The sequence below is a fragment of the Pholis gunnellus genome, assembly GCF_910591455.1.
Source record: "Pholis gunnellus genome assembly, chromosome: 18".
Taxonomy (NCBI): domain Eukaryota; kingdom Metazoa; phylum Chordata; class Actinopteri; order Perciformes; family Pholidae; genus Pholis; species Pholis gunnellus.
In genome coordinates, this window is record NC_136545.1 from 6,505,482 (window position 1) to 6,529,614 (window position 24,133).

The 24,133-nt window shown below is 41.8% G+C and overlaps 1 protein-coding gene across 1 annotated transcript in view; it reads right to left on the bottom strand.

The window, feature by feature from the left end:
• cacna1bb (calcium channel, voltage-dependent, N type, alpha 1B subunit, b) overlaps positions 1-24,133 on the bottom strand; it is a gene marked incomplete at both ends in the record, with an annotated part of 140,032 nt that overhangs the window by 5,525 nt on the left and 110,374 nt on the right. Inside the window, 16 exons of the mRNA XM_079178483.1 lie at positions 496-736; positions 3,093-3,131; positions 5,019-5,129; positions 5,235-5,367; positions 5,913-6,079; positions 6,588-6,694; positions 7,176-7,283; positions 7,411-7,516; positions 11,290-11,386; positions 14,024-14,151; positions 14,998-15,148; positions 15,238-15,329; positions 17,365-17,430; positions 18,152-18,268; positions 21,950-22,033; positions 23,685-23,795. Coding sequence (XP_079034609.1) covers positions 496-736; positions 3,093-3,131; positions 5,019-5,129; positions 5,235-5,367; positions 5,913-6,079; positions 6,588-6,694; positions 7,176-7,283; positions 7,411-7,516; positions 11,290-11,386; positions 14,024-14,151; positions 14,998-15,148; positions 15,238-15,329; positions 17,365-17,430; positions 18,152-18,268; positions 21,950-22,033; positions 23,685-23,795 — 1,858 coding nt within the window. The remainder of the gene's footprint in view (positions 1-495; positions 737-3,092; positions 3,132-5,018; positions 5,130-5,234; positions 5,368-5,912; positions 6,080-6,587; positions 6,695-7,175; positions 7,284-7,410; positions 7,517-11,289; positions 11,387-14,023; positions 14,152-14,997; positions 15,149-15,237; positions 15,330-17,364; positions 17,431-18,151; positions 18,269-21,949; positions 22,034-23,684; positions 23,796-24,133) is intronic.

Consider the following 24,133-nt stretch of genomic DNA (forward strand, 5'->3'; position numbering starts at 1 on the left):
AATCCCCGGTTGAAGCGCAGCAGAAACCCCTTCACCTACATAACCCGATCACGGAACTTTAATCCTATAAAGAATTTCTGCAGCTACGTTGAGACATCCAAGTAATCTACAAGGGAAGCCTGGCAAGCCATCGCTGTCTCTCCTTGAAAGAGACAGTGATGTTTCTATGCGGATACTCTGCTCGCTGTGTTATATAAATTAATATTGCTGTGATAAAGCAATTAATCTCTCGTCAACCTAAAGATATGCACCTCAATTGTCTATTTTAATTACTTTGTTCATGATATCAAGCTCTATGTGATGACATATTTCTGTAATTTTGATTTGTCCCGTCTCTCATTGAAATAAATGAGAGGGCATGCATTTTATTCATGCAGTGCTAATGTCAGTTACATGACCTCAGGGTTCAGTTACCTACAGTAGGATGATTGACAGCCTTTCACTGTCGCAATTTTTTAGCTTTACTCATCAAATGTAAGTTTGTTTCTGTCTCACCAACAGTGCTGGACGGCTGCATTGACTCAGCTCTATCCAGGGACTTCTGCTGCTTGTCTTTGTCCTTGTCCCTCCGTCTATGGCAGCGGTGGTGGTGGTGATGGTGGTGGGCTCTGTCCTGGCCGTCGACTTGGGCCAAGCCGGGCCGGTCCAGGTCATACTCTGACAGACCGACCTCCTGGTAGCGCTGCGGCGTCAGCGAGGACGCCGAGCGCCTGATGGGACTGAGGTCAACGATCGGCTACGAGTGGAGGAGAAACGTGGAGAAGCATGAGGAGAAAGTACAGCAGAGCAGAGGGGCGACCGTGGTGGTTTTACCCAAACCACTTGTACTGGATCACCAACATATCCACAACACACAAATGACACAACCAGTGGACGGCAATCTACCGACGTTCTACCCGTTCTTCTCCAGGCACAGATGTCAGAAACATTAGAGAAGAATGAACACACTTGAATACTTACTGTTTCAGAACTTACATGACTTGTAAGTTAGCAGCTGTCTCTGCTAGTGAACAAAGAAGAGGCGGGGTGTTGACACTGGCCTTTGTGGCAGTTTTTGGCTTTTTCAATATGCAACTTCTAGTGTAATCTTTCTGTTAATAGCGAACACTTGCTAATCAACACTTTATATTTTACTTAAAGGAATACACCACTGAAAATAGATGCCTATTTCAGAAGTAATTCTGGCAATTTATCTTTTTTGCATGGGCAAAACACCACCGAAGACAATTGTGATTGGTTTAAAAAAAACAAAAAAAACGGAGCATTTGTTTCCCTCAATGTAAAATGATGAGGGTTTTGGATTGTATCTAACTTTGGATCTGCTCTATATTTGATTTTAGGTGTTTTAATGGAAGTGGTGCCTTTTCTGTTGCTCATTCCATGTGACATTGTTTTTCTGCCTTGTTCATGACAGTGTCCAACCTGTTATCTACAAAAGGAGGCGTACACTGCTGTTTGATACCCAAAGCTTTAAACCTGCAATAACAGGCTTTTTGGCCACTTGGTGGCCACGGAAACAAGTTATGAACACAACATTTACATAAATCATCTTTTGAGTTGATATAACAAACTTGTTCACAAACAGTTGCTTATTTACACATCCAGCAGTTACAGAGCAACATTATCATTTGGAGTTGTGTTTCTGGCCACCTATAAATAAATATCTCTCTCTTGACACAATATGTCCACCAGCTAGTCGCCAACCGTACCATTCTGCTGTTTGGTGCCGAGCAGGCTGTGTCTGGTGGGTTTTTGGCTAAAAACAGCTGCTTACTGCTCACTATAAAAGCTCTGTGAAGCTAAAGGGAGCTGCCTATTCAGCTGATAATTCTCCGTAGTCTCAGCACAAGCAACCCCTTTAACATTGTCACATTGTTCAAACATTGTCATGGGATATATTGTTATTATAACATGTTGATTATAGCGCCTTTAAGTATTCAGAGGTGTTTTCCTTTTAAAATTTTACATTCACCAATTTCTCTCCAGAGAGTAATTCTTTACCTATTGCTGCGAGGACATTGACACTCACCCCACCTCATTCTTATCTGACTGACTGGTACAGCTACCAGGTAACACACTGATGTGATAGGGAACAGGACTAGCAGCTACGTTACCACCCCACCTGCTGGTTACTGCCTAGATTATATCTGATGATTTTAGGTGATACTCTTTCAGGATTTTAGTATTTACCTCGATTCCTCTCGCGCTAAAATGTATTTAGTCATGATGAGGAAACTTCAATGAATTTGATTTAATTGCTCTTTCACAGACAGGGGTAGGGTGGTTGTGCTGTTCCTCTTGTTCCTACCCCACAGCTTAGCCTGGAGCTGAAGTCAGGGACAACAATATCACAACACTACGGAAAGTATCCATTTTACAAAGTCATTTATCTAGGAAGCAGTCTTACAATCTTACTTTTTAGATAAATGTCATAATATGCCATTAAAAACTAATAAAATAGTCTGAAAATGAGGGTAAATAAAAGATTCAAGAGATAAATCAGACTTGTTTAGCTTGTTTAGTTTGATTTTATGTGTGAAAAATAAGATTTTAAGACTGAAAGTAACATCAAATGACAGATAAGGTCGGACGGGGTTTTTGTTTAGTTATTTGGAAGAAAGAAAGCAGCAGTACTGTCCCGGCCTTGATCCACAATCACAAACCAACTAACAAAAAATAAATAAAAATAAACTACACACTACTACATAATCAAACTCACATACAGTACACACAACCAGATCTTACCAAAGTGTGGTACTGTACTGCTGTAGTAAATGGCTGTAAAGCGGGACAGAGTACTTGACATACCCGGGATACACAATACAAATACTTTTCCAGGGATTTGGCTTTATTTTGTGGGCAATGTCAATTTGTGTGTTGCATGTAATGTATCTAAAAGCAATTTCATGGAATGACCAGAGTATACTGTATATGTAGGAGGGTCACTTTGTCCATGATGGCAGGAGGGTGTGAACTCTGCACTGAGATGAGAGGAGCGCATGGAGGCAAACACACACATGAGAGAAAAAGAAGAGGAAGAAGAAGAGGGAGAGGAAGAAAAAGAGAGAGGTGGCACAACAGGTGGTACATACTGCCAGGTGGGTCCCAGGGACGTGGCGAGGGTGGCTCCGCTATCAGACAGCACACACAAGAGGGAGGTGGGCAAAACATTAGCAGTGGGCATTGAAATTAGGACAAGGGGAAGACAGAAGATTAGAGAAGAGAGGCTCAGGCTGGGGATATTCTCTATTTTCTTATTACACATATAAACCGGATAAAAAGACCAAAACCAACAACGCCAATCCCACTAACAATTATTGTGTGTGTGTGTGTGTGTGTGTATGAAAGCCTGATATATCTTCTTCCTCTGTGCCAGAGAGCTCTATTGTTCTTAAAAACGCATCAATGAGTCACACCGTTTCACTTGGTGACATGTTCCTTCATCACCATGAACACACACACCGTCCTGCTAGTGTAAATATTCAGTGGCGCACCAAATATGTTACACAATTGAGCCCAGCTGTTTCATGAAATACTAAACAATTATTGGAAATATTTTGGGGGGTTTGGTCTTTTCATGGGATTTGTTGACAATAACAAAAATATAAGATAACACCAGCCTTACACTTTAAAGAGAAAGAGAGAGCGGGAGATCAAAATGCAACATAAACATAAGGAAAGCACGTGTTCAGTGTTGTGGTAGAGAGCAGGGTGACAGAGAGAGAGTGAGGGAGACAAATACACAGAGAGACAGACAGACAGGGACACTAAACAGACAAGATCAGACAGGTGAGACAATCCAGGAAACAGAGAAGTGATGGACAGAAAAATCATCCTGACATGACATCCATATGCAGCAGACAAGTGCAGCTACTGAAACTCACAGAATGACAGTAAGACAAGTCAAAATAAATAAATAGATACATGTGAATGTGAAATTCATAACAAAATAAATGGATCCCTGCATGCAGGCAAAGCTAAGTTGTTACATTAGAATATTGTATGGAATATAAAAAAGATGGATGATAATTTTATTAGTGAGGTCAACTAAATACATTTAAAACATTTTCAAAATAGCATCCTTTAGATTTTCTACAACAATTCCTCTTTTACATGATCAGGTTAGTGTGATGAAGGTCAATACTTACTGTAGCAGGTGAATACAGTATCTGTATTCCATCTAGTTTAAATACAACAGGGCTGAATGAATTGCATCATTTGATTTGTCTGACCTGCACAATCGGATATCAAGAATTATAGATGACAGCACTCAGGCTGGGTTTCATTTCTGTCATAAGTCAAGAACTCTCACTGCATCTCAACTGGCCGTCCGGTATCCAAATAATCAATATTTCTGCCCTTCTTTTTGCAAATAAGTAAAACTAGCACACCTTTAATCAGCCATTGACAGAAGCGGTGTAGCAAGGACTGGGCAGAGGCCGAGATTTAAGGTGGTATTGTGGAGAAAACACAAAGTGGTCAGCAGTTTTTTTCATAGTCACAGATAATTATGTCCCTGGCCAACATAATAGCTTTACTCTGTTTCTATTCTGCAGTAATTTAATGACTGTCTAATTATATAAATTAACAACTCAACCACCAACTAAAGTTTTGCACTTTGCTGAGACTGCCTATCTTCAATTTCCTCCTCTGTGATGATTGTGAAATTGTGAGACTGGAGAGGTCAAGCAGAGGTAAGCAGGATGAACTGATGTGGACTGACAGAGAGCGACTCTGCTTCTGTTAGCTCACGGCTGCTTTCACTGAACGGCTAGCACTCAGCATTGCACCAGCCTTTCTCAGCCACCTGTTTCACTGCCAAACAAACACATTTTAACATTGACATTGCAGAAGACACTGTTTGATTATTTCTTCAAGATAAATCTAAGGCATCCACGGTGTCTGCATTTCTTCAAACCTGAAATTAGCACAAGAACGCTGCTCAAACAAAACAACCGTGACTGAGCCAAAGAGATCTTGTCTGTGAGCGGTAAAACGAGAGACACCGAGGAGCTTACGTAGTACTCAGCGTTGAGTCGGGGCAGAGAGGCCGCTCTGCAGTGGCCTTCCATGCTTGGATAGTCGTCTGCGTCTGATATGCTTTCAACGTGCTGCAGTTCAACAAATTCCTGCCGGAAAAAGAGGAAGTAGTATGTTTGCATGTATGTTTGGAGGCAACACAGCCGACACAGACAGCTGGAGGGTAAAATAACATTTAGCTGGTGTCGGTGTACCTGAGGTCTGGTGGAATACGGCACATCCTCGGACTGGCCTCTCTGTAGTTTCCTCCGGACTTTGGGCCTCTGCTGTGCTGCCTGAGACACATCTCCTGACTGGGAATGTTTGATGGCACTTCTCTGGTTTAGTCTGTGTACGAACACACAAGAGCTCGGACTGTAGTATTGACAGCTGATCAGTGCTGTAGGATCAGTTATAAACTGAGGAAAGACCTTTTACAACCATATGGATGTGTCAACTGAATTACAGATTCAGTAAATGCTCCTAACGTCAGTTAACTGCGTAAATGACCAGTGTAAACACGATGAATTCCACCTGTGTGTGTGAATTGTACATTTCCATACAGGAAAGTCAATATTTTTAACAGCCGAATTAATTAAGGGACCTGCTAAAGCCAAGGGACGGGGACAAAGAAGAAACTTAGATAACAGCAGACTAATTGCACATGGCTCCTCTTAAATGTTGTTCATACCAAAGAGGATATTCAAAATTCAATGCTTCAAGTTATCCTTAAAAAACGAGCCACTTAAAAACACATCTGTTCATACGAGTGGTTTCATTCATGAGGCCTATTGTCTTGTACTTAAAGGAAATATTACAATATGAATTAAACAACAGCTCCGCCCATGTTGTGGATATATTGTGTGTATATGACAGATAAGACGGTCACTCACATTGTGTCCCTGTTAACCGAGGTGATGCTGGTAGTGGGCAGTGCTTCAGGCTTGGCTTCTGGCTCAGGCTGAGGTGGGAGGGGCTGTTTGGGGCTGCAGATGGGTGGCTCTACTTCCTGTTTGTGAGGGAAGGGCAGCATAGGACGGAACAACGCCCCCAGTTTACTCTGCAGGACAGATCGACAACAGAGAGAGTTAATGTCAGAGTAGGAGGTCAGACAAACTAATGAAAATCATCTGTCTTAGTGTTTTTATTTATTTTAATCTTCAGACTTCAAAAGTCATTTTGGTTAAAAAATGAATAAATAAAAAAATATCCTAGAATTAAGTGTACGACAGAAAAGTGCTAGTTGCTGCAGTTGTATCAGTAAAATGGCAGTTGAATATATTTATTTATATATCAAGGAAGTGAAATGACCTCACCCAATTGGCAAATATATTTCAAATATTCCTGTATTGTGAGACTATTATGACTACCGCTGACATAATGAATGAAAACATGGATAATGATGCTAAAAACAAGATGATTTATCTTTTAATTCAGCTCCAATCTAGGGCAAATATCTTAAGATTAGAAAATCATGTTACACACAAAATGATACCAACTAGATTTTGAATCTAAATATTGGATTATACCGCTCACTAATACGTGAGTGTTTTCACAACACACTCTACCTGTTGTCCCCCTGTATGCTGCTGCTGGAGTCTCTTGGCACAAGTCTGCTTATAGTAGTCAAAGATCATTAGAGCTGCATACACTTTCCCCACGGTCAGCTCGTTGTCTGGAGGACAGAGCAGAGGGAGAGACAGTTCCTCCATGTGGCCAGTGGATGGCGACAGATGAGCAACGAAATACAAGTCAGAGAGGCGGATATGTAGACGGCAGAGGATGTTAAAAACAAAGGCCCACACTGTAAACAAGCTACACCGTACCAACTTATTTGTACATCTACAACTTAAGTTTAGTGTCCAACACAAATCAAATTGTTTCAAGATGTACGAGTGTCAGTGTTTTGAAAGAAGACAAAATGAGACAGATAAATGAAGAAAAAGTGGAACTTGAATCAAGACACTTCTTGAAACGTGTTCAGGAAAAACAGACTCAATAACATACAAAAGGAGAGAGTGCAACCGTATAAAGAAGAGGAAATGAAAAGAAAAAACATTTAAAGATGAAGTTCTAAACACAAACAGGAAGCGGGGACAAGCAAACATCTGGGTTCCAGTAGAGCCCAGGAGAACCCAAACAGGACTGTGGCTCACATTTAGGCGGCGTCACCAGCAGGTCCACAGTCTTCTGCGACAGGCTGGGCCAGACTCGGTGTATCTCCCTCTTCAGGTCGGCGTCGCACAAATGCTGCGCCAGGACGCCTGCGGACGGGCCCACAAACATGTCACGTCAAAGCTGCACCGCGGCGATCACAGCCGTTTACATTTACAACAGAGCCGTCAGTCGGGCTGCAAGGGGGTTCTGGATTTTGTAGTTTTAGTCGCTCACCAGATGCCAGTTTGATCTCCAGGGCTGTGCGAATCAAGGCCATCAGCGTGGACGTGAAGTGCACCGTCCTGTCTTCCGCAATGGGCATGTTCATCCTCACCAATCGCTGAAGGGAATGGAGTGAATCAGGAACAAACAACAAGCAAATGAGGGCCAGGAGGCTGCATTCAAGATGCGACTTCAAGTCAAATTAAAAGGATGGTACTTTCTACAGCAACAAAATTCATAGTTCATGTCTTTCAATAATAATAATACATATTCTTTTGTATGCATACAGAGGAACTTTACCAGTAATATAAAACAACTGGTGGAGAACATCCAGTTACATGTTGGGGCTGCAACTAATGATTATTTTTGTTAACGATCAATTAGTGGAGTATTTTTCTGATTACCGTCTTAATCGTTCAGTCGAGAGCTTATCAGGAAATAGTGAGAGAAGCCCATCACAAATTCCCAGAATAAAATGTGTCTCTTGTTTTGTCTCACCAAAAGTCCATTAAAGATACAACATTCACAATGATATGAACTCGCATAACTACCAGCAAATGTTTGGCATTCTTGTTTGTTAAATGACGTATTATAGTATGGTTGTCGATTCATTCTCAATGAATCAATGAATCCTTTTTTTTTTTTAACCTAATAGCGCTAAACAGATGAAGCGCTTTGGGGCTGCTGCTGTTGCTATGACATTTTATGAGATTGTTCCACCGGAAGCGTAGCATGCTTCTACTTAAGGCTGAAATATAATTAACATGTGATGCTCAGCACGGTGAGCTCACAGAACATGCAAAGCTCCCACTGCTGCTGGAAATGTGCAGCAGCACGCCTTTGTTCTGAAAATAACGACTTAGAGGCCGGAGGTTGCTGTAAACACAGCTCTATAGTGAGAAAATGATCCATCAAACTGTTGCTGCAGTTGAGACACTGAACAGATAAGTTCCCATGTTTTCAAGGCTATCTTTAAACACATGCAATATGTATATTGAAGGAGTTATAGGTGTGACAGCACTGTAAAAGATGGGAGGCTAACTCCAGTCCTCGGTCGGTGCAAATGCATTCTTAACTTCAGCTGAAGCCAACATAATAACCTGTGTATCTTTAACATGGCAGTCATGTACAGGTTTATTGGCGGTGTTGTGTGCACTGTAAGAAAAAGGATCCCTACTTTATTTTGCTAACTCAGACTGCTGAAGCCTCATATTGGGTTGGGACTGTTGGTTGGACAAAACAAGCAATTCAAAAAGTGTTACCTGAAAGGAATGGTTCGGATTCTTCGCCGTGGTCAGAGTGAGTGTGTTATCTACAGGAGATGGCGGTAGGCACGCCCCCAGTTTGGAGAACATGATTACTTGCATGGAGCAAAGTCATGTACTGCCATGGATGGCAGCACCAGCATAAAAAATTGTATCCACCTAAAAGAAATCTGTTTAAATGTACACTATATTTGGAATACTTTTACTGCTTCTGAGGGGAACTGAGGCCGTTATCTACGCTTCCTTAGCCACAGACTGCTTTGACAAAAATTTTAATTTTACCTTGCAGAACACGGGAACTGCTGGTCTACCGATGCCTCGATCAGTTTGCTTGTCTTTTGTGTGACTTTGGTGAATCCAAACTCAAACACCAAAGTCACACAATAGCACAAACCAGCTGATATTGCTCTGCTCCTGAGCTGGTACTTCTGTCTGTTTCTCCAAACTGAGGGCGTGGCGAGCGCCATCTAATGTAGTTTATACAACGACTATGACCACTTCTGACATTTTAAAGACTAAATGATGAACTGGTTAATCAACATTAAAACAGTTACTGGCAGCCCTACATTGCAGTGTGCTGCTAAGAACTAAAACCCAGTAATTATTAGTAGCAAATTCTAGTCAGCATGAAGGCTCAATTATGATTAATTCATCAGTATTTCTACAGTATAAAACTGAAAATGCACCAGGCATTAATAAAAAAAAAGAAGAAACTAATCAGCATCAATCCACAACATGCATGGCTTCTGGATCAATGCTGCAATTAATGAATTCGTACATGCATGCTTGAGTTAGTACAGCACATTGACAGTGAGGCTGGGGGGTGGGGGGTGGTAGAGACATGTGCTCTTCTAATTAAAATAAATTTAGAACTGAAAGGCGAAAGCAAAAACCATCTGACACATTTGTGAAAAAAAGGAGAAGTGGAGCTGATGGTTCCCTTCCTTTCAAGATACAACAAGGAACAAGTGTATGTACTGTAGGAGCGCAACAATGCAGATGAAGGAGTGGAGAGATGAGAGGCGAGAGGGGGAGGAAGGGGAGGAGTGTGCCTTAACTGGAAAGCATCTACGCATGTAAAGTCTTGCATCTTTTTCCCAGAAACAGAGAGTGGAAGAATGGCAGCTGCAGACCACGAGCATCAGACAAATAAAGAAACATATCATCAAAAAAAAGAAGCACCTATGCATATAGGACGCATGCTTTTCCTCACACACACGCTGAAGTTAGGATGAAGAAGAAGAAGAGAGGAAACAGATCCCTGGAGAGGTTGAGAGAAAGATCATCCAAAACAGAGGGTGAAGCTCAGCCCGAAGACAGAACATGAGACTGGAAACGAGAGGGTAGCGGGGACAACAGTGAGTATCAGGGGAAGGCGTGTTCATTAGGGAGGGAGGTGGACAAGGAGCGAAATCGACAGAGTAGTGAGGGGAGGAGGAATAGAAAAATATCAAGTGCATTCTCTCTCTCTCTCTCTCTCTCTCTCTCTCTCTCTCTCTCTCTTTCTCTCTCTGCCGATTCACAAAAACAGGAGTTATATTTGGATACGTGACCATGTCAGACCCAGACATTTTTAAACTGGGGCTAGGGCAGGGCCGTTTTAACTGTGATGTATTTAGACAGCTGTGCGTGCACTGAAACCATACCCATTAAGTCTGCATGCTAAGAGGTGAGCAGCTGGCACAGGGACTACCTGAGGATTGTTGACTTCACTAATAGCGGTACATATAATCATGGGATAAATGTGCCAGGTTCTCCTTCATTTAAGTCAATGCGGGAGCTGATGAGAAGACGGTGAAAGTGTTGATAACCTGATAAGCATCTGAATCCGTGTGAGATACCAAACTAAATCTATTGCTCCTTTGCCAAACCTTCCATTTAATTTCACTGAAATCTGTGAGCAGGGTTTTACATTTTTACAGGTTTCCTGTTACGGCTGTTGCTATGCATTGTTTGGCCATCAATATTCACTCTCATTTCAGTCGCATTTATCCTCTGGGGTCCATGAATCTTGTCTGGCAGAGCAGTGCCTGGCACAGTCTGTGGGAACATTTTGCCCCGGGCAAACATTTTATTATTTCAGGCACAGACTGTAGACATCTGTGAGATCACAAAAAATGCAACCTGGTGCTTGATAACAGGTAACAAATACAAGCACAGAGTAGCGTACACTCCTGACATCATAAATGTGGCTCTACCAACTCCTGAAAAGCTGCCACTTGTTCCACTTTCCTCTCCAGATAGTCGCTATCTTTGTCTGTCTGTCCCTTGATGCGGGGCAGCTAGAGTCCAGAAGGTTTATTAGCTTGTTTGCTGAAAACAGCTGCCGGCTGCTGCTAGAATAAGGGTTGATGAGAGAGCAGAGACTGCTGTTAAACCAAACCTCCGTGGAGATACGTCAAATATTAAACTTTTGCCCTCTGGTAGATGAAATGCACAAACAAACCCTCATAGAGCAACACACAGAGCTTCACAGATGAACATAAAGAACAACACGGCAGCAGGCCAGAAGATATAACGACTGTGACACACTGACAGAGGACCGAAGATGTTTGACAGGTGGAAGCAGGGAAACCAGCAGTGACTGCGAGAGGGAGGGGGACGGAGGAGAGAGGGGAGATTCTACCTTATAGGCGACTCGAGGAGGACATTTCTTCCCCAAACCTAGCGGAGGGGACATGTCGCGAAGCATCTCGTACATATCGCGGTAAGTGATGCGGCCGCTTCCCGGGGGAAAGATGGTAGAAGGCCATGAAAGGAGGAATGAAGAGTTCCCCGGGTGATGGAGGGTTGGGATTAAAAGGGGTACATCAAAAACAGAAAGAGGCAAAAATCCAAAAGAGAGAATGGGAGGGGAGGGGAAGAGGAAAACACAGAAATCCTTGTTAATTCGATTTCCAGGATATCATGGTCTGGATTCAGGAATGGATTCCAGGAGGAGGAGGAAGGGATGATGATCCAGAGGTATCCCTGTGCAGAGATACTGGATGGATGGGGAAGATATGCATTTGGGAACGAGAGCGCATTTTACGATAAAGACTTAATACACTGAAAATCTTTTGAGTATCAGAACATTCACCCTCTGAAGGCTCTGAAAAGTTTGTACAATGGACTCCAATGGTAACCTAGTCTGGCTATGCTCCAACAACTTTTCCCATCAGATAACAGTGAACAGTAAGTGATATCGTCTTTTATTCTACACATTATTCTTCCTTGTTACAACCTGGCGCCTTTAGACAATTTACACAGTTCAGAAAGGACGTACGGATACTGAACATATAGATCAACAAGGGAGAAGTGGATGATGCTGCAGGAGTGGTTTGAAAACGTTCTATGTGTTGATGTTTTCTCTCTGGCTTTTTTCCCCCACAACTCTGAGTCACTGGAATCCATTATAAATCAATCTGACTACAGGGATTCCCCTCATCAAAGGAGCAGCTACAAAGCTTTCAGAGCCCCCTTTCAAGGTTATATTTCAGGGTCTACAGATAGATTTTCAGTGGAGTATTCCTTTAAGATGCCCTCTGTTTCTGCATGCTAAGAGACACTAGCAGTAACCAGCAGTAAGTGGAAACAAAGCACACAATGCTCCCTCTTCACTTCCCACTCTTCTATCACTTCCTGTGTTTAGAAGCAGGGACACATCTTAGACATCGCATTCGATGCCTTTTGTTTGAGCCTGACTTGCGGCATTGTTTCCTGCACTCGCCACGGTTACCGGCTAGCTGGTTAGTGGAGAGTCGATGCATGTTTGTATGCATGTGTGGTCGGGGCACCGCAGGGAATGAGAACAGACATTCACAGTCCGACACCATCACAGTGCCTTTGAAAACAAAAGGACTGTGTGGGAGTGCAAACCTTATAAGCCACCCTGTTGGGGCACTTCTTCCCCAGGCCCAGGGGAGGCGAGATAAAACGCAACAATTTGTACATATCCTGATAGCATATCCTCCCGCTGTAAAAGATAAGACATGTTTAGATCACAGGTTCATTCATTACATATAGGCAATGTGTCACTTGTTAGCCGGCAGTAACACATGGGGAATAACTATAGAGAAGCCGCAGCATGAAGAATACAGTAGACTGTTGTTTCTGGTTTTATTTGTCTGACTGAAACTGTGATTTTATTGGTGTTTATTTTGACTATTGAAGATGCAATTTTCTAAAGAAATGTCTTCTACTTTTTCATTATTTTTTTGCTCATCACAAAAGACCTCAGGGAAATTAGAAATATTTAGTTTTTGAGTGGGGTTTTAGAAATATATTTTGTTTAAATAAGTGAAGGAGTGAAGTTTAAAAAACAATTTAAATTTGAGTTCTCATTACATTTTGTGAAAGTAAAACGTTTTTACTTTCTTTCCCCAGAGTAAAGGTCTAACTTTTGGTTGAAAGCCAACTGTACACTTTCAGGAAGACATTTCTGCTAGATCCTTTATTTACAATTATTTTTATTCCCCCCAAAAAGGAAATGGCTACGGTCGTGTGTTTACTGGAAACTAACATGGTCATTTTCTTCATGCAGCACAAATCACAACAACTTTTGGATGTGCAAGGGACAGTAGAATCAGTTGAAACATATCTGCTCCTTTTACAGAAATATGTGAAAACAAGTCAAAAGCAACAAAGAAAGAAACTAAATATACTGCTTCAACCTGACATCAAAATAAGTTAAAGCAGTTGAAGATCAGCTACTGTAAATACATCTCTGAGAGCAGCTAATGTTTATTCAAAGGAATAAATAATAATTCCTCCCCCGTAATGTCTGTCAGGAGATGGCAATTTCATATTTCACATCTCACACCTCTCCTGGAGTCCTGACTCACTGACGAGGCTCCCGTGAAGCCTTCGTTAAAACTTAATGAGCCTTACATAATCTGAGACAGATTACTTCTCACACTTTCTCACACAGAACTAGCATTGTGCTTCAGTCAAGTTAAACACTGTCGGTGTAAGGGGCAGAGAGGGCGCTGACATCAACCTGTATTACCCCGTTGGAAGGATAGAAATACTTTCTCTTCACACTGCAGTGACAGACGGAGGAGATCTGGAGCCCGCCGGCTTAGAGGCCCAGAGGGCTGAGCGGACGCCAAGCAGAACGCTGGATTTACATGCATCACTCCGGCCGACAGAGGGCTCGTCACCAGCCTCAGCCAGGCTTAATGTCTATTCCCGCCGCCGCTGAGATGGGATTTCTCCAATTCCTCAAAACAGAGTCATCCTGCTGGAACTGAGAGCTTAGAGTTCCCCGTTACCTAGCACACCTCTCTTCAAGCAAACACCCTCCTCTTTAACACTGACACTGGCTGATAATAGGGACTATGCTGTAGCTGTACAGGTCAGAGATCAGCGGAAGCACTTACCAGGCTGCAGGGTCGTACTCCGCCCACACGCGGATGAATTCGTCGAGGTGATGAGGTCCCAGGATGGAGGCGTCTCTCGTCAGGTACTCAAAGTTGTCCATAATGACAGCGACAAACAGGTTCAACATCTGGAGAATGTTTCAAATAAATTAATAGTCAAGACAGGCAAGTCCCAAATTAAGTCCAAAATCAAGTTCCAAGTCACAAGTTTTGAAATACGAGTACTTAAGTCATAATGCGCTCTTCCCATAAGAACAATGCAATTTCAACAACAGAGTAATAATATTTTAGTTTTACAAAAATCCTGAATGCTTTGTATTTGTATTAATTTGTTAAAACAAGTGGCACTTTTTAATTGGGTCTGGGGGGGAAGGTATCAAGTACTTACAAGTCAAAAGGCTTAAGTCGAACTCACAAAGAAAGAGTCGAGTTGCAAGTCTTTTTATTTACTTTGCTGAGTCTAAAGTCATCAAAGTTGTGACTGGAGTCTGACTCAAATCCAAGTCATGGAACTGGAGTCCACACCTGTAGTTTTTACACTACATAAAGATATCCCATTTCTAGTTAAAGAAACATCTTGGTGATTTTTCATGTTTTTAGCCCAAAAGCTGCAAACTTTTACTGTAAACTCTCTACTTTTAGGTCAATATCCCACCTTTTCAACTGCATTGACATCACTTTGCTATTGTTGGCAACAATTAGCTCTGTTTTTCCGTTATTTTTGTGGTTTAATCTAAAACCAATGCATGCAATTATCAGTTCATTTTGATTATTTGCATCAATAAATAATACAAGGTGAAAATATAAAAATACAATTTGCAATTTAACTGTTTGTTACGTGAACATATTTGATCTAAGTTTTACGAAGTTCACCAAAGTTCCAACTAGTAGTTGATCTTTGAAAAAATGCTAAACCAGTACAGTTTCTGTCAACGACAACACTCAGTGTGACCTCTGTCTTCCTTCACACTGACCAGGAAGGAGCAGAGGAAGATGAACGAGACAAAGTAGAAGTAGCCAAAGTCACTCCCGCACTCCTTCCCCACGGTTCCTGAGAGCCTATCACACGGCCGGTTACTGAGACACGATAACATGATCTCATGCCACGCCTCGCCTGTCGCACTCCTGAAACACACACAGTGATGGGAGTTATCAGTTTGTCCTAGATTATTTGTGGCACCACATTTCTTTTCAATAAATGGCGCAGGGATTACCTGAAGAGAAGAGTCAAGGCCTGGAAAAACGTCTGGAAGTTGTTGTGGTGATTTATTGCCGTCTCCTCATTCAGCTCGATGTTTCCAAACACCTGAGGCAGCAGGAGAGCAGGTGATGTTTATTAAATGTAAACCCTAAAATACTGTCGTAATGAACTACTGTAACACAGAGACTATAACAGAGTTCTGCACAGTCCTCAACCTGAGGCCCAAACACAGCCCCGAACACGTATCTTCTCTATCAGCGTCTCACTTTGAGTGACGCAATCCAACATGAACACATGTTCTTTCTTACAGTTTGGGTTATTTCACAGGACAGATTTATGTTTTCCTTTTTTTTCCTCCTTTCTTACTGATTTGAAGTGGGAGTGCCTCAGTTGGAAAACGCAATGTCACAAACTTGGGTGCACCAATCAGGATTGAGAAACTTTTCAAAAATAATCTGATGATGGCTGGCGGGTTGTTTGGTTGCTGTCAGTCAAATCGGATCAAAGCACACCCACACATCCCTGATAAAGCAGATTATCATCGTTATCATTATGTATTATATAGCTATGAATATGTTATAGAAGATTGTGAACCAAGATATTTGGGGCTTAAAGTCCCGAGACAACTGAACCAACCAGTCCAGAATTTGAGGCCAATAACTATTGTGTTAAATTCTCATTTAGCATTATTTGTCATGCAGAGCATTTCTTAGAAATTGTTATTGGTAGCCCTTGTACAAACTGCTTTGGCTGCACCGAACTTCATTACATTGAGATTGTGACAATAAAGACGAAAGGGCAAACCCTCCTTGTTTTTCAAGAATAAAAGCATATTTCTCACTAAAATCTATGTGATTTGTAATTAGCTGCTTTATTTAATGTGTTTTGCTATTTTATTTGTGTATAAATTGTATGTATTTATCATTCACCTTTACTATCACTCAGTTGATGTATATATGCTTTGCTTTATGTTTTTATTCCAAACTCCATGCCAATAAACCGTCACTGATTTGAATTGAAATTGAATGTAGAGAGACTGAGAGTTGATAACTGCCACAGCCTGTGATGTCCCACTGTGAGTCTAGTAAACAACCCGGAGGTCTCTTTTTAAAATATGTATTTGCCCCTCGGCATGTCCTTCCTGCTGGCCTGTAAACTCTGACAGCCGTCAGATATGTGTGCAGCATCTTGACCATGTATGTCAACAGCAACTGACGTTTTTCAGCACACACACACACACACACACACACACACACACACACACACACACACACACACACACACACACACACACACACACACACTGTGATAATCTTGTATGTAAGATGAATAAAAAGTAGGCTTCAGCCGGCTCTAAAAATGGACAAAAAGAATCCACTTTATAATCAAACACCTGTACAATCTTATGCAATCCAACGCAAGACCCAGGCAATTCTTGGTATATATACAATATTACATTTTCATTGAGACTGTGTCAGAGATGTGTGGATGCAGCTCTGTTAGAGGCAGAGGTTCGTTGTTAGTGCTGTACTGAAGATACAGTGGTGGTTATTGCAGGCTTGTTGTGTTGGATTGGTATTTTACAGATGTGACTTATATTGTCATCCTCTATTTGTCTCTGATATGTAAACATATTATACCTGACCAACAAGGCCTCATACACAATAGGTCATATGCCAATGACTCCCAAAACAACATTCATGATCGTTCTATTTGATGTTGTGAAACGGTCACAGTTTAAAATATGTGGTAAACGTTGTGAAACTAACTACTTGGTTAGGTTCAGGGAAAGATCTTTTTTTTTTTAGTTAAAATGAGTTTGTAACGTACGTGACTTAGCCTAATATCTGACATTGTATGTGACGCGGCTACATACAAACGTAGTTACTTATGTAACTTTAAAAAACTCGACGTGATGACTTTTGGTTTTACATAGGACATATTTAAGTAAATCTATTTTTCTTTTATTCTGGCCGATGTGACTGCTGATGTACTTCTTCTTATAATAATAAAGGTGTCTCTAATAGAATAGGTAACAAAACCTGTGAAGGGGTATCATGCTTGTGTAGGGACTTTCTAGGAGGCACTGAGTCATTACAGTCCGACTCCCTTTTGTCCAGCTGGCATTGTCACAACTCACCTGCATTCCAATGATGGCATAGATGAAGAACAGCATGGCGATGAGCAGGCAGACATAGGGCAGGGCCTGAAACCAACACATAAATAACAGGTTAAAGACTTCAGAGCACAAACACACACAACTTACAACCTCTTTCTCTTACACAAACACACACTTACTCTTTTGATCTCTCCGTCTGTCTCCACAAACACACAAACACACTCATGAATCCGATTCACCACAGGGGACTAGCGCCCTTGTAAGATTTTACAGTGTTATTTAAAAATCCGAGCAGTTAACCTGAGCTGCGGGGTCGATTCTTTTAACCAGCTATTTATATCGCAGTGGGGAGGAGGCAAACATTTGTTGTAATTAAATAGCCACCTTTTAACACTCTGCAGCTACTGTCCATTTTCATTGGGCTTAAAAGCTCTCACCACTGACATTAAACCTGCTATAAATTCCCTCGGCCGCAGCCCGGCGCTCCGCATTTAACTCAACTTGTCCCAGAGGATTTAGAGAGCAAACCGGCAACCGGCTGAAAATCTGAACTGCTTTCAGCTGAGAGCTGTTTCGTGATCCCTTTCTTTCTTCCACTGTGTATTTTGTGTGATATCTAATTGACCAACACAGCACTAAAATATCTATTGAAACAATCCACATCTGCCTTCTTCCTCAATTGTGTCTTTCCTGACTGAATTCCTTTCATCCCTGACTGTAAAACCCTTTTTGTTTTGAAAAATGCGACATAAATCGAGTTTACTTACATACTGTGTGCGTGTTTAGGTCACCGTGTGTGGTGGCTCACCTTGAAGGACTGAACAAAGGTCCACAGCAGGATGCGGATGGTGTAGCCCTGCCGCAGCAGCTTGATGAGGCGAGCCGCTCTGAACAGCCTCAGGAAACTCAGGTTGATCATCTTGTCCTGGGAGAGAAAACAGAGACTTTAGAATGAACACGGGATCAGAGGATTCAAAGCCATCCTATGTAAGAAAAATTGACACATACTTCATTTTACAGATAAACTCATAAGCAATGAAACACCCTCTTGCTCAAGGTTTTCCTGCTCCAGCCCTATGTGGTCTGGTATGACCAGTTGCTTATGGTGGCTAATGTTTTTTGCAAATATTGCTGTAGAGCTGACATATCTGAGACAATTCGCTGATGACGTCCATCTGCTTGTGCGTTAATTGCACGTTTTGGCTTCAGTGGCCGCTAAAGTGACATAGGCTCCCTTTAAAGGACCAGTGTGTTGCAAGTAGTGGCATCTAGTGGTGAATACACCCCCAGCAGTACAAACTGCGGTGGCCTTCAGGTCACGAAAAATCGCAAAGGGCTCTCTCTGGAGCCAATGCTTGGTTTGTCCGTTCTGGGCAACCATAGGAACATGGTGGTGTAACATGGGGTACATCCCAAATCTCTTAATTGTCATTTCCTCGCTCCTCGCTCCTCGCTCGAACTGGAAGTTGTTCTGCGCCGCCATATTCAAAGCTCTTGGGAGGAGGGATCTCTGAGGAGCCATGAGCGAGGAACCACGAGAACAGACTTCCAGGAAGTGTTTTAACGGCCGACACGCCCCCTCATTGTTCATCAGTTATGTGATTGGACGCTGCAGCCGATCGGACTGACTGACTGAGTTTAAGACAGATCACAGAATAAACTCTAGTTTATATTTGATTAGTTTTCTGGCCGTCTGGCTTGAATAGATGTTCATTGTAGACTGAACAACAAAAGGACCACAAACAACTTTCTTCATTTATTGGAAAGATTTGTCTTTTCATGATCTGATATTTCCCTCAATAACTTGTATTATGGATACAATTAAAGTCAGAGCTTTTTACATCATTTATCATAATTTCATTCAGTCACGTGAGGCTGTTCATTCCTGAGTGTCGGGTTTGATGAGTTTTATCATTTAAGAGAAACAATAATCATATTCTGGGTTATTTAATGTCGATGTCACAATCTTAATTTCAAAACGTACAGACGCAAATAAAGCATAAATAATACGAACGCATTCCGCCGGTAGAAATCGATCCTGCACTTATAAACAGAACACAGACACAGTTTGTTAACAGGCTACAGAGAGACAACACCTCTACAGTCATGATTACTGTGTGTCCTTATTAGTTACTATTATTAAGTACAGTGATCATGTGAACAGACACAAACTTCTCAAAAGTCCCTCCAGCTGTTAAAGCCGACTGGCAGCTGATCCAGCTGTGATCAGCGGCTGCCGTCATCAGAAACAGACGTGGCTTCACGTGACGCAACTGAGGAAAGGACGTCTCATGTCTCTGAAAATATATTTCCTCGTTTCGTCTCTCCTCGCATGGTTTCCTTGCGTCTCTCCATGCATCCCTGGTGGGAGGGACTAAGACGCAAGGAAAGGAGCCAAGTGAGGGAAACGGGGATGCAATTAAGAGACTTGGCATGTACCCATGGAAGACTTTGTGAAGAGGATCCGCTCCCTTTGTAGATATGAAGGGCTCATTCTAAAAACACGATTTTTAGTTTCAGACACTAATGGTGGAATATTATATTCCATTTCGGACAGTAAATCCCCTAAATCCTACACACTGGTCCTTTAAATGTATCTCATATCATTTCCATCTTCACCAATCAAAGTGGATTGGACAGAGAGATTATGCAAATTAACAAAATGGTAAAAACACACTCAGATCTTTCCATCCGACTGTCATTGGTTCCCTTAAGATCCAAGCAGCACAGACAACAAGGGCTGGATCCCCATCAGGGTTTTTCATTCCCTTTCCCTTAAATGTTTAATTCTAGTCGAAGGGTTAAATACTTGCAATGCAAAACATGCCAGTCTAAACCAGATTCAGATTGTATCGCATCTAAAATAGTGTTCAACAAGCACAAAAACATGCCAGGGTGGGGATATAATGTCATCTATTTATAATACAAACCAACCATTTCCAAGCATTTTGTAGAAACAAGTCATTTGTTACAGTAGCACACTGATGTTGCCTTCTTGCAAGATTTTGATGCAAACCACAGAAACATCATTGGTGTATTACAATGACTTGTAAGGTGACTTTTTCTTCGCAGTGTACATTTTTATGTGAGATCTTATGCAACTGAAATAGTTTCAGATGATTGTGTCGCTGTTAAAGCACACTTTCCTAACAGCTTAATAGGTGTTCTTCTGTTACATGACGTCACACTGAGGGTTCAGTAGGCAGGCAATTTAAACTAAGACTGTGGGAGAGAACAACACACACTGACAGGGGGAATCGACAATATCAGCGGCCGACAAGAAAAGCCACTTACCGTCTAGAGGTGTCAGATGTGACAGAGGGGGGCAGAGTGAGGGCACAGGCGCCAGGAGAGACAACGCAGACGATGGCAACAGCAAAAGAGACAGAATAAAAATGCAGAGAAGGAGAGCGAAAGAGAAGAGACAGAAGAGAAGAACAATGCTCACATGAAAAGAAAGTCGCACAGAGAAGAGACTGACTTTGCCACACAGAAAGCAACAGCACTCTGCCTCAGCCCTCCATCCCCACAGTCGCATTCTTTTTCCGCCTGCTGCGATTCAACAGAGGCAACGAAATGCTGCAAACTGAAACAACGGCATCGTTCCCCCTGTTGCCCCCGAAGCTACGTTTGTTTAATGCACTGATGTTCATTTTCATTTCCAGTATCGATTTTACTGCTTTCGTTTTTCTGGGGATTGCAAGTTTTCTTGGCTGAGCCTTCGATTCGAGGACTTGAGACGGTGGGAGCACAGCAAAGCAGGCCTTCTAAGTTTAATGAATTTGGAGCCGAAGGGGTTTGTTCAGATTGGTAGTGTTTGGGGGAAAAAAAAGAGATTAAAAAGACCTATCTTTAATGAACACAATTACATATAAATCAGTGCTGAAACAATTAGTCTGTTAATTGTTAGTCTGTTAATTGTTAGTCTGTTAATTGTTAGCCTGTTAATTGTTAGCCTGTTAATTGTTAGCCTGTCGTTGTTAGTCTGTTAATTGTTAGTCTGTAAGTGTTCAGCCAATTAGTCAACATCAATTTAGATTATTGGTCTTTCGTGGAGATTTGCTGCCTTTCTCTGTTTTTACTTCATTTGTAAATCGACTACGTTTAAAACTAGTAATGTGATGTGATGAATGTGATGAACTTGTGATGGGCATTTTTTTACTATTTTCTGACATTTTATAGACCAAATAATTCATCAATCCAAAAAATGTACAGTCAGACAATGAAAATATCAGTTACTCGCAAACCTGATGTAAATGGGATTTCCTGCATGAGTAAACTATTGCATATGAACAACTTATCTAAACTAAATCTGCTTCCTGTATCACATCGTGCTGCCCTTCCACAGTGCAGCTGTGAGCATGCACTGAATCCTGATACCCATGTACATTGAGGGCATCACATTATTAGATTTTCAATCAATTCAAATTGCAGTGTGTGTGTCAACTCGCTGTCGGAGCGAAGGGAAGGTAGAAAGCGAAGCTGGTTCCTGTGTGTCAATAATGTGTCAAATGATTATTCACACCGTTACAATATTCAGTTTTGATATGTGTCGACACTTCATTAGTAGGAATGGCACACAGAGGAACCCATGATCGCTGCTTACCTTAATCTCCGTGACCAAGATGTCTGTGATGCTTCCGAGCACAGTCACAAAGTCAAAGACATTCCAGGCGGCTTTCAGGTAATTCTAAACAACAGAGTCGACATAGAGAGATCAGGCTGCACATTCAAAGAGAGAGAGAGAGTTCAAACTTTGAAAATGTTCAGCGTCTTCTTCTTGTTGCGATTATTGATTGGCGTTTCATAGTACACAGCATAAAATAAGATGTGTGGAATAACTGTTCAAACTGAGGCTGCTAGTATTTTTTGTTATAATTCGAGATCAGGGAGTTCAAAGTCTGAGACTGTGGGCCATCCCTCAGGCAAAGCTTGGAAAAAGGCACCCCCTCACCCCCCCGAAGGTAGTTTACTCGCTTAGTTTCACTCAATTCATGGATGCCTATTGGATCATGATTATATTATTTAATGCCATAGACACTCAACATTTGAGCTATAGCCTAATAATACAGTTTGATATGACTTCAGACTAAACTGAATACATAAAAAAAGGACTGTCTTAAGGCATGTATTAGTTTCTGACTCACACACATTTAGGCTATTCTGTGATATTTAACTAATGTAATATTTTTTTATTTCAATTCACTTAGCCTCCCCTGAAACAGTTTGGAGCCCCCTGGGAAGGCCCGCCTCTCACTTTGAAACCTCTGTTTTAAATTATTTTGGATTAATCATCTAGTCAGACTTTAAACAGGTCCCGAGCCTCTATGTACAATCACCATATTTTAGCTTTTTGATGCATTTTCTTTACTAAGATTTATATTAAATTACAAAGTGCCTGGGCAGGAACTTTAACATGGCAAATTTCTAAAAGTTCTGATGCACATTTACAGTCTGTGTATTTGGTTGAATTTACAGATATGTGGATATGAAAAAGTCACAGCGGTGTACAAAAGATTCCCAAAGATGTAAGAGTAACATACTTAAAAAACAAGGAAACAACAGATACACTGAAAGCTAAAGATATCTAGACTCGCCCTGCTCACACAAATCTATATGTGCATAATACAACACACATGCTGACACAATCCCCTGCATGGGCTAACGGATGAGCTGCTGCTTGCAGCCTGGTTCCCCCTCAGACTGCTCAACCAGCTCCTGGAGGCAGAGGCCACTGCCAGGCCCCGCAGCTGCAGTCTGAGGAGGTGCAGCAGCCGAGTGTTTACACCGGCAGATGCGAGCCCATCCGTCTGGGCTTAACAGCTAAACAGGTGGAGGCAAGTGGTGTGTGAGAAAAGCTATTTAACAAATGGGCCTCGTAAATGGAACAGAGTCAGAGATGAAATGGCTCGCTGCGAGCCAGACAGCCCCATGTTGGGGGAAGATTTATTCTCTTTGTGCACTCTTCCATTCATCCCTTCTTTTTCTTACTCTTTATTCCTGAATTTGAGATTTTACACCTTTTATTTTTAGTGTTTTGTGACTTCCGCTGCTGTAGCTTTTATGGTACCTGTTATAAAAATAACAATCCAACAAACATCCTTCCAATTGTGACCGTTTCTTTCATTAGAACTACCCTGTTAGACCACAGATCTAAAAATATTGTTTCCGCATTCACAAGGACAACATGTAATTAACTGAGCACTGCAAGCACAGAGAGAGCAGCATGATGCACGAGTCTCCCTCCGAGAGATTTTCCCCCATGTGTGTAAACAGAAACACAATACAACAGTGAATAATTGTCTCGCGTTTGCAGAGCACGGCGCAGCATATGGTCTCACCAGTGGACCGAAGGCAATAATCTTAAGGATGCACTCCAGTGTGAAGAGGGCTGTGAAGACGATGTTCAAGTATTTCAGCATGGACTCGTACAGTTCTGGAGCTCCGTAGAACTGAGGGCAGAAAACATACACTGAGTATATTTGAGAGACGAACCACAGCAGTGTGGTCGAGCTTCTTCCTTTCTCCGCCATTTACCTAACACTAGATCAGATAGTGACAATGACACTGAAAGCTACAAGTGTAAATGCAACCAAGAGGCTCTGTGTCTTGTCACTGAGATAATGGCAGGTGGTTGAGGCACTGACATGGTCTGAGTGTGGGTTGGTGTCAGTTACTGATCACTGTCTCTTTAAGGTCCTGGAGGGCTGCTCAGGGGCAGCACGTTTCATCCTTGGTTCCAGAAATAAATGACGCTGTGTAATGTTTGCGTTCTGTGTGAAAGTATTTG